Consider the following 10550-nt stretch of genomic DNA (forward strand, 5'->3'; position numbering starts at 1 on the left):
GCAATGCATGATGGTTAGCAAGAGGGTCCCTCAATGCATTGCTCAATAAATAAACCCCTATCGCGCATGTCAACGTTCTTTCCGCCATTTTGGATCGTTGTGTTCTCACCAAGGCTAAACGGGAAGTTTTCAGGTAAATTTTATTTGTCCTTTACCATATTTAAAGAAGTTATATTAACAACATTAATTTTTATACGGTAAAGAAAATATTTTAACCATTTTGTTGTCTTAGCTTAGTTATAACCCAGTTTTTTGGGTGCATTTACTTCGCCGGCTATTTCAATGTGGCGATCGTGCCAAATATCATGTCTGCTTTGCAAAAGCACGCTACGCTGGTATTCTTGTGTGTTATGGCAGAATGACGAGTATTCCTAGAACGCGTTTACAATCATGGTTTTCGAATTTATAAACTAACGTGTGTAGTTGTACTTTTTTATGGAAATGCTACAATAGAGAGATAACGAATCAACAGATTATTGTAACAGGACAAGTGTATTTTTAACAGACCAACTCAGTTGAATATTTCTAGTCTTTTTTTTTTACACAAAAATAGGCCTTGAAAACTGTACCAAAAAAAGCAAACTAGAAGCAACTGCACAATACCTATTCACCCTATAGTCCCAAGTAAAATTATTCTAGTATTTAAAATAAATGATTTTAGTATTAAAAATGAAAAACACTGAACTAATAGGTGACTTACACCAAGAAGTCACATGATTTGTTAAGTGTCGGCTGCTCGTCACGCCATAAAGCGACTAAACTTTGTCCTTGCAAATTTCACTGTGGACAATGTCACCAGAGTCAATGGGTTTGGTTGACAGAGTTTTCTGCATTCTAGATGTTCTTTGTTTGAAAAAGGGTGTCTAGAGCTATGAAACTTATGTTGTTTATATAATATGGTTATACATGGAGGGTGTTCTTTTATAACCCTTGCGCTTGCAAGGGTTGTAGGTTATTATCACTTACACTTAACTCCCCGGCAATAACTTACTGTTACTCCTGAGAATCTCTCAAGATTCTGAAATTGCAATGCTTGTTAGTTATAAATAAACTCATATGCAAACAAAAAACAAATGTGTGTTACGCCTTGGCTTCACATGTCAAAAGCAAGGAAATATGCTGCTTCATGACTCATTAAAGGTATGTTTACTTTAAAAGGTTGTGGAATGCCTTGAAGTGAAAATTCTATCGAAAAAACATTTTTGCATCTTTAAATTCTCTACTACATTACCTTTATTCTAGCAAAGAAAAATGTTTGCATTTTTATTATCTTCTCGAGATAATAAAAAAAAAGAATTTTTATTATCTTCTTGAGATAATAAGAAAAAAAGAATTTTGCTTGAAGACATGGATGGCAAAACTACTATTTAAAGAAGCCTGCAGAGGTTATCTGAAAGCTGGAGATGCCTTGAGGAAGAGAGGAGACAAAATGTTAGCCGTGAGGCCGAAAAATTGTAAGCAAACCTACTTGCACCCATTTTGTCCCACAAGATACAAGAATTGCTCACCATTATACTGGTTTTGTAAAATTATCTAAGAGCACGCATTAAATTCATATAAATTTAACTAACACAAATAAGAATATCAAATAATTGATATAAATAAATATACAGAAAAAAAGGTAATTAGGTAATGAAAAATATTGTCTTGATAGTAATTGGATTGTCTCTATAACTGATATTGTAATGTAAGGTTAATTAAGTGATGTTAGCTAAATTAACACCCACTTAAATTAATTTATTATCATACATGGTAAAATGCATATACTAGATTAACACATAATTAATAAATACAAATGTTTCAGTTTGTATTTATTAAGTGAAGTGTTAACAGAGCTAGTTCCTAAAGCATGCAGTAAAGGTGAGCCCAATCTTTGCTTAAACAGTACCCCATTTTTTACCATGATTCTGAATATCAGGGTTGTAGTTATGTAAGAAAATGATTTGAATATATGAATTGTGCTTCTTGTAATGGCTTATGTAAATGCCATCAAAGTGCCCTTTTAAGAGTTTGGTGCCCAAATCCAAGTGTCAAGCACCTCTTTCTGGGTCTGCAATTTTACAGTTGGTGCTTAAAACAACCCTGGTAATATGCCCCTGAAATTCAAAATACCATATTTATGTGCTTGCAGTATAAGTCGAATGTTAGGTCCAAGTCCACCTTGAATTTAAGACAGCTCTTTCCGAAAAAAGAGTACATTTCAAAAGGCATTTTTTAGCTTATAGTCTAAGCACTTTGAATAAAAAATTTCATTAGCATTAAGAGGAAAGGAAGAAAAAAAAAGTATCGGATTTATTGTCAACCAGTTTCATATTTTGTGTTTTTCAATCCCCAGCTATTATTTATAGAAAAAAATCTTTGTCAACTGCCATTTTGCTGTCCTAGCAAATACCAAGTATTGTATGAAAAGTTAAGCATTTCCATCAGCTGATTTTTTAAAGTATTTATGATGTTTCCAGTTGAATTTTTTAAATGAAGTAGCTTTGAGATCATTTAGATTTTGTCCATAATTTGTCTTCCAAGAAATCTTTTTTGTGTGTGTGATGAACGTCATGGAAAGTCTTTTCCCTTCACAACTCAATTTTGAAGGTCATTACAGAGTATAATTTTTTTATGCACATAAATATGGTGTTCTCCTGGGAAAAAGATAACCTGCTAAACCAGTGCCCCTCCCCCAACCACCAATATGCCTTTGCTTATTGTTTCAATTTAATTTTTAGTGTCAAAATGTCAGAGGGCAAGATCACAGAGGTAGAGGTAAAAACAGCACCTTTTGATCCCAGGTTCCCATACACAATACAGACAAAGAATTGCTGGCAAAACTATGTTGACTTTCAAAAGTGCTCCAAGAAGCTTGGTGAGGACAATGAGAACTGTCAGTGGTTCAAGAGAACTTTCACCTCCCTTTGCCCCAGGGCTTGGGTAAGTAGTGAGATGGTCTTTTATAGCTGAATTCATTGTTGAGAAATGGCCGGGATGTCATATTCGTTTTTTGTGTAAGAGTACATGTAGTGCATGCTCAATCATACCACTGTGACCAATCAATTCCCTTGCTGTGTGCACTCAGATGGTTTCTGACATGATAGTGAAAATTTAAAGCCACCAATTCACTGGAGGAAGTACAAGTTCTGATGCCACTTTCCTGTTAAAAACTTCTGTCATGCCATGGGCAAACCAGTTGAAATGTTTGTGTATAGAATATTATCTTTAATTTGTGCACCAAATATATCTGTTGTATTTTATTACTAGAGATGAGAGAGGAAAATCGCGTAAACTGTTATGGATCACGGCTAAAATGGAACCAGATCAATCTAAGACAACAACTACAAAAAAATTGGCTTTATAACAGATATATTCAGTACATACATGAAAATAAATATTCAATACATTAACATTTCACCTGGTTTGCCCGTGGTCATGCTGCTGACAATACAAACACTAGTTTGTGCTGATTTTCTGTATGAGCAATAAACTAAAAAAGCTATTGTATGTAGCTGAAAACGATTCCATATAATAGACTTTAAACCCAAAAACTGGCCTTTTGCTGGTCTGTGTTTCTCTTCCTCGCAAATATTTGCACCTTTTTCCTTACGAAATAACTGCATTTAAAGCTCTTTTGATAACCAGGTGTTCAGCTCCAAGCTTTTATGAGCGGACAGTTTTAAAAAAATAGTCAGACGGCTGCAAACAAACTGTTGCCCGCTAGGGCCTCGATTCCACACTAGATTTCAACAGGAACCTTTTTTATCAAACACTTTCACAAACGCCCTATCCCTGCACCCCTTAAACAAACCAGAAACCCTTAACCAAATTAGTAAAATCATTTATTTTATTTAAATGGTTTTCTCCTCAGGTTGAAAAGTGGAATGACGAAGTAGAGAATGGATCATTTGCAGGAAGAATTTGAGCCCCAGCTCTGCCATCACCCTTGCTCTCTTCTATCTTTTATAAATTCTGTAATTTGCTCTATTTTATGCTGAACGGTGATGCATGGCTCAGTGCTAATGAGACGTGTAAAATATGTTTGAAGATGCTTGGAATTTGTCAGTGGTAACTGATATCAGTTCAAATTATAGTACTGTGCTTATGAATGTAGCGACCATGTTATTATCGTACTTTATGGTGATAGGTTTTCGCTGAGGCTGGGAGATTTCCCCAAAAAGGCTTATTAGAAGTTCATTTGCTTATTTCCCTTCTTCGCGCTTCCACCTAACTTTCATTATAGTATTGCCTATGATGAAAAAATGAATACAAAACACCGAATATGCTTCTGTCCAATCCCAGGCTATCATTCAAAGGTTTTCTTTTTGTATTTCTTTGCTATTCCTATTGAAAGCAAAATAAGAATACAATCTACAATTTAAAAAAATGTATAAACTAAAGCAGAACTTTGATGAAAAAGCTAATCAACAATTTAGAGTATGGGATACGTAACTAAAACAAGTTTAAGCTTTGATGAAAAGGTAATAAACTTCTGAGAGTATTGGTATGTAACAAACTGTCGCCCGAAAACGCCAAGAACACATGCACGCTAAAACGGATGCGAGGTCCCAAGTTTGTCTTTCTTAAAATCCAACGCTCGAAAAAGATGCTGTTGAAAGATGTCCTGTTTATACACCATGTTACGAATCGCTGTGTGATGCTGTTGGAAGATGTTTTCCTGTTTATACACCATGTTACGAATTGCTGTGTGATGCTGTTGAAAGATGTTGTCCTGTTTATACACCATGTTACGAATTGCTGTGTGAGGCTGCTGAAAGATGTCCTGTTTATACACCATGTTTCGAATTGCTGTGTGATGCTCTTAAAAGAGGTTGCTGTCCTGTTTATACGCCATGTTACGAATCGCTGTGTGATGCTGTTGAAAGATGTTGTCCTGTTTATACACCATGTTACCAATTGCTGTGTGATGCTGTTGAAAGATGTTGTCCTGATTATACACCATGTTACGAATTGCTGTGTGATGCTGTTAAAAGATGTTGCTGTCCTGTTTATACACCATGTTACGAATTGCTGTGTGATGCTGTTGAAAGATGTTGTACCGTTTATACACCGTGTTACGAATTGCTGTGTGGCTGTTGAAAGATGTTGTCCTGATTATACACCGTGTTACGAATTGCTGTGTGGCTGTTGAAAGATGTTGTCCTGTTTATACACCATGTTACGAATTGCTGTGTGATTCTGTTAAAAGATGTTGTCCTGTTTATATACCATGTTACGAATTGCTGTGTGATTCTGTTGAAAGATGTTGTCCTGTTTATATACCATGTTACGAATTGCTGTGTGATGCTGTTGAAAGATGTTGTCCTGATTATACACCATGTTACGAATTGCTGTGTGATTCTGTTAAAAGATGTTGCTGTCCTGTTTATAAACCATGTTACGAATTGCTGTGTGAGGCTGTTGAAAGATGTTGGAATTGCTGTGTGGTGCTGTTGAAAGATGCTGTCCTGTTTATACGCCCATGTTTCATGTTGCTTTGTGGTGTTGAACGCGTCGGATGATGTTGCGTTGGGCTTTGTAGGGTGTTGGAAGTGTTTGTACACCATGTTATATGGTGGTGTAGGATGTGCTGTCTATAAACATTTTTTACAGAAAAAGAGCATTTGTCTTCCTCTTGTAGGGTCCGAATTTTGGTTACTTTAACGATTCGTGTGCACACGCTATACTGTATCCATATCATGTCGACGTCATATCTAATATTTTCTGTATTCAGCTACTGAAGTTACTTGGAAATTCTCAAACATTTTCGCAGTTTGTGTGTTTTCTTCACTCTAAAACCCGTAGCATTTGTAACTTGCCTTATCAGGGCTAAACTAAAATATAAAAAGCATAATCAATGTTTGTTGAGACCTGTGTTCCTTTAATTAAATAGCATAAATTACAGGGTAGTAACTTTCGGAGTGTTTTCCTGTGTGGAGAGTTCTCTGACCATTTTACTTGTGCGTATCATTATGCAACGTGTAAGTGGTGTGACAGAGTGTTGTCGAGCGTATGTATTATGAACTCTTCGAGATTGGGAACCCAATCGAAGTTAACTAAACTATTATATTGCAAAACGGGTTCAAGGGATGGGGCAAAGTTATTTTAAAGCACGTTTGCAATTTGATGTATTTTTGGCAATTAACCAAAAAAACGCATGTGTTTGTTAGAGTGGTTTTCAAAATCCCGTGCCACAACATGTAAAATGGCATGTTCCAGAACCACGCGGTTTTTGCGGGCTCTGTCTGTAGTAGTATGAACGTGCTCTATCCAGAGGCTCAGCTTTTTTGTGAGGGGGGAGTGGGAGGTCGAAATATGTTTGCTTACAAAGTTCAACAATATTGCCACGGATTTTAGTTGAATTGATAGGAGGGGTAGTAACCTGTGTAAGGGCAAACGAATATTGGGGAATGGCCACTAAACAAGGAAAAGGTCATGGCTCCCATGTAATGTTACGGGGGAACTCCCATTAAACAGACTGAGGTGATCGCCGGCAAATTGTGCCCCTAAGGCATAGCACTTTGGGTTAGAGCTCATTTATTTGACATTTATTTGAATGTAGTATGTGGTGATCCACTAGCGTGAGGATAGCAGAATTGGTAAAAACTTCCTCAAGTGACAGTAGAGGTCACTTGCATAAAACCGTGCGCGTACACATTTCTATACAAGATCACTGCCTATGCTATAAAACTTTGTATAGAAAATTCAAATTCAATCAAGTCATAGGAACTCTGCACTAACTCCGCCACGATTTTCTAAGGGAACCCCCCCTCCCCCCTTTTGAATCCACCCTGGGGTTTTCCAGGAAAATTGCAAGAATGGATAGTGTTTGTTTTATAGTTTGTAGTCCCTTTATGGGTACAAACCACAACCCCACTACTTTCAGAAAATTAAAGTTTCATCCGTTTTATTCTATAAATACTGGTTACCGCATCTGATTAATAAAGCACCATCATATGTATACGAATTATTTCGAACATCTCTAGCCGGAAATTTAGAAATTTATCAACAGAACTATATATATTGTGTTCGAGGGAATTTTTTATAAGTTATAGCATGGCACGAGGGGAATTTAGTGTTTTTTAGTGTCCCCGCAACCGAGGGATGATTAGTTGAAGCAATACCATGTGGTCACCGAGAAAATAACTACGAGTAATGTTAGCTTGGACGAGCAAACACGGTTCAATGTATGAGGGCATTGCACACGCATTGTTCTTTTTATCCCTCTAGAGACCTAGACCTTACTCTACATATCTACAGTTTAGTTCTTTGACGTCATTAGCACGCATGCCTACAGCAATCAAAATCATCCCACATGGATCTAGCCTAACGTTGTTTAGGTATCACTAGATCAAGTATTCTGCCCTCTTACGCAGGGTCTATTCCTGTGCTAATCAGGAAGCTGCCTTCTATTTGTTTCCCTGGTGGAAACTAGAAGACAAGCATCTTGGTTCTAAATTTCTCTCAATTTGTTTTTTTTTTCTAAACTCCAATCATTATTAATGCATAAAACTAAATCTCCCTCATCCCAAATGTAGAAACTAAATTCACCTCATTATTAATACATAAGGGAAATTTAGAAACTAAATCTCCCCTATCAATGCAATGGGGAAATTTAGAACCATGTATTGTTTTCGAGGTAATTTCGCTAAGTAATCGTCCCTCAGAAAACAAAAGAATCCGAGGTTATATGGTATTACCTTAGATAATAACGTGCCAGGGTCGCGTGCCGCTCGACAGATAATGCGACGTGTTCGACAGGTAACGCGCTGTGTTCGACAGATAAAGCGACGTGTTTGACAGGAAGCGACGTGTTCGACAGATAATGCGACGTGTTTAACAGATAATGCGACGTGTTTAACAGATAATGCGACGTGCTCGACAGATAATGCGACGTGTTTCACAGATAATGCGACGTGTTTCACAGATAATGCGACGTATCCGACAGATAATGCGACGTGTTCGACAGATAGCGATGTGTTGGCACGCTGTTTATTGCGAATTAATAAAAAGCTCGACCCCATCGTTAACTGTGGAACCGCTTTATTTTCCAAACAGAACCAGAACAATGCGAAACTGGCACGTTGATAAATTTAGCCCTAAGCCTTCCTCAGAAAACCTTCCTCAGGAAACCATTATAACTTCGATAATAACCGTATAGTTTAGTGTTTGCTTTGTTTATATTATTTTTGTTTTCGTTTATTCTATTCTATCCTATAGCTTTGTTTATTTGTTGCAGTGACAAGATGTCAGAAGGCCGAATCACCCAGGTAGAATTGAAGACTGTTCCCTTCGATCCCAGGTTCCCGTACTCTGCCCAGACAAAGAATTGCTGGCAAAACTTTGTTGACTTTCACAAGTGCTCCAAAAAGCTTGGCGAGGATAACGAGCACTGCCAATGGTTCAAGAAAACCTATATATCCCTGTGTCCACGAGCTTGGGTGGGTTGTAAATATTTGTTGTTCGCCGGCTTGAAGGACCAAACTACTCATATTTAATTTTGATGTCTAAAGCCAAAAAGTAACTGATTTTTCCCACTCTCAAACCCTGAATTAAGTAACTATTAATCAACAGAAGGTTTAAAAAATAGTTTTTTGCTTCTGTAAAACAAAGTAGTTCCGTTTGCTCCGACGAAGGGCCAACGGTCGAAACAGCGCAACTATAGCCTGATTTATCAGACGGCACGTGATCGTTCGTTTCAATTCCTCTCCCTTAGCAACTACTCTGTAGGCGTATAAAAAAAAACATTTTTTTAACTTGTGTTGATTTTAAGCTAGTCTTCGCCACGCCTACACAGATCACCTAGTTTTTCTACAGCTTGTCTGTAGATTTTTTTTGTTATACCATCTGTTGTTAATTCAAAGTATTATCACCTTTTTCAGATCGAAACCTGGACCGAGCAAGTTGAGAATGGGACATTTCCAGGAAGGATTTGAGCCTCATGTCTCCTACCTATGAACTCTAAACTTTTTTAAATTCTGTAATTCCCATTTATTCTAATGTTGGAAGGTGGGACATGGCTCAATGCTGGTGTGTAAAGATATGTTTAAAGATGTAAAAACAAGCGTGGAATTTCTCAATGAGTTTAAGAAATAATATCCTCTCAAAATTAAAGTGAAAAGTTCATTATTGTTGTGATATAAGTTTAGTGCCAGATACTCATATTTGGCAAAATATCTGGATTCGAGTCTGGGCAGGGGAATAAGGTTTTAAAATGTTTCCTCTTCACCGGATTAGGATAGTTAAGCATACGTCAAACCGAACATAAACCGAATTTAGTAACTTGTAAATGTGCGTGTCCGAGTCGAGCATATTTCCAGTGGTGGCATACGTCGAGCCTGTTTTTTAGGAGACAATACTTTTAGCGTACTTTTTAAGTTATTAATTTCATACATTTCTATTAGTCACACTCGAACCAACTTTGCGACAAACGTTGGTACCTTCCATGTACCTATTTCCAAAACAAAAGGCTCGACAAAATAACGTTTAAGTTCGGTACGACATATGCCTTTTCCCAGGCCGAACACTCGGTAATTGAACTCAATCAAATCTCACTCGTTTGTTGCGCGATTGGTTCGACAATATATATATATATATATATATATATATATATATATATATATATATATATATATATATATAAATGAAATGATGGTTGAAGGCTTTCATAGAAAGTGCTCAATACTCGAAAGTAGAGCGGTGTATAGTGTTGGTTTGAGAAAAATACAAACTACATAGGTTTCCCTACAGGTCTGTTTCGTGGTTGCCCACTCATCAGGGGATTTCAGATCTCCTTTCAGAAATATATATATATATATATCAAACAACCGTTTGGTAATCGAGCATTTTGAACAAAAAAGAAATTCCAACTTTAGCTCCGTCCTCTGGCTTCTATTGGCTCAGCGAGCTTGTCGGTTTATGACGTCACTTTTGATTTGCAGAGGGCTGTCACAGGACGCCCGGGAACGAGGCTGATCCAGTTTTACAATCTGCCGAAAGAAATGGTTTATTTCTATTAGTCTTTTTACTTTTGATCTGCGTCTGGCATGTATTTGTTCACACCTAAAGGAATAATACATTTTTGAAATCTTAAAGAATTTCTTGAAACTGACCAGTCGCATTGTGGCTTAACAACGTGGACAGTTTTCAGTATTGCTTGCCCAATAGGTGCGCGAGGGCTTATCACTTAGAGGTGTTGGCATCACATTGATAATGTCCTTCAGCATAATAGAGAAACAGCCTGTGAACGGGAGAAGGTAACTCTCAAGAGTAAATCACTGAGAAGGTGCTCTCTGGACACAACGTTCGGTTCAAAACCGTTGGGGGCTGGATAACGCTTAAAGACATTTATCTCCTCGATCCCACATCGTCCCACGGTGCAAAAGGAATGTTGTTTGGTGGTCTGTAGGGAAGTGATGGTTTGCTTTGCGTTGCGCTATACAATTTAGCGTACAGTGGATTCTAGTGCGATGAGCCATACAATAGCACGGCACTAGCACGGGCTGCACACAGTTTATGTACGCAACACATGGAGGTGAAGTCACCGTCCATCACAAATGCTTTGTTCG

The 10550-nt window shown here is 37.4% G+C and overlaps 1 protein-coding gene across 1 annotated transcript; it reads left to right on the top strand.

The window, feature by feature from the left end:
* The first annotated feature begins 31 nt into the window (after nt 1-31).
* LOC5520636 (cytochrome c oxidase subunit 6B1) lies at nt 32-4483 on the top strand. The gene is made up of 3 exons (XM_032365680.2): nt 32-133; nt 2721-2922; nt 3854-4483. The coding sequence occupies exons 2-3, from the start codon at nt 2728-2730 to the stop codon at nt 3905-3907; spliced, it is 249 nt and encodes an 82-aa protein (XP_032221571.1). The 5' UTR covers nt 32-133; nt 2721-2727; the 3' UTR covers nt 3908-4483.
* Nucleotides 4484-10550: the final 6067 nt, after the last annotated feature.

The sequence above is a fragment of the Nematostella vectensis genome, chromosome 12, assembly GCF_932526225.1.
Source record: "Nematostella vectensis chromosome 12, jaNemVect1.1, whole genome shotgun sequence".
NCBI lineage: Eukaryota > Metazoa > Cnidaria > Anthozoa > Actiniaria > Edwardsiidae > Nematostella > Nematostella vectensis.

Excerpts from the sequence above, each read along its gene's own strand:
- LOC5520636 (XM_032365680.2), top strand. The coding sequence starts at position 2,728 with ATGTCAGAGGGCAAGATCACAGAGGTAGAGGTAAAAACAGCACCTTTT. Across the intron at positions 2,923-3,853 it reads CCCTTTGCCCCAGGGCTTGG|GTTGAAAAGTGGAATGACGA; the intron begins GTAAGTAGTGAG and ends TTTTCTCCTCAG.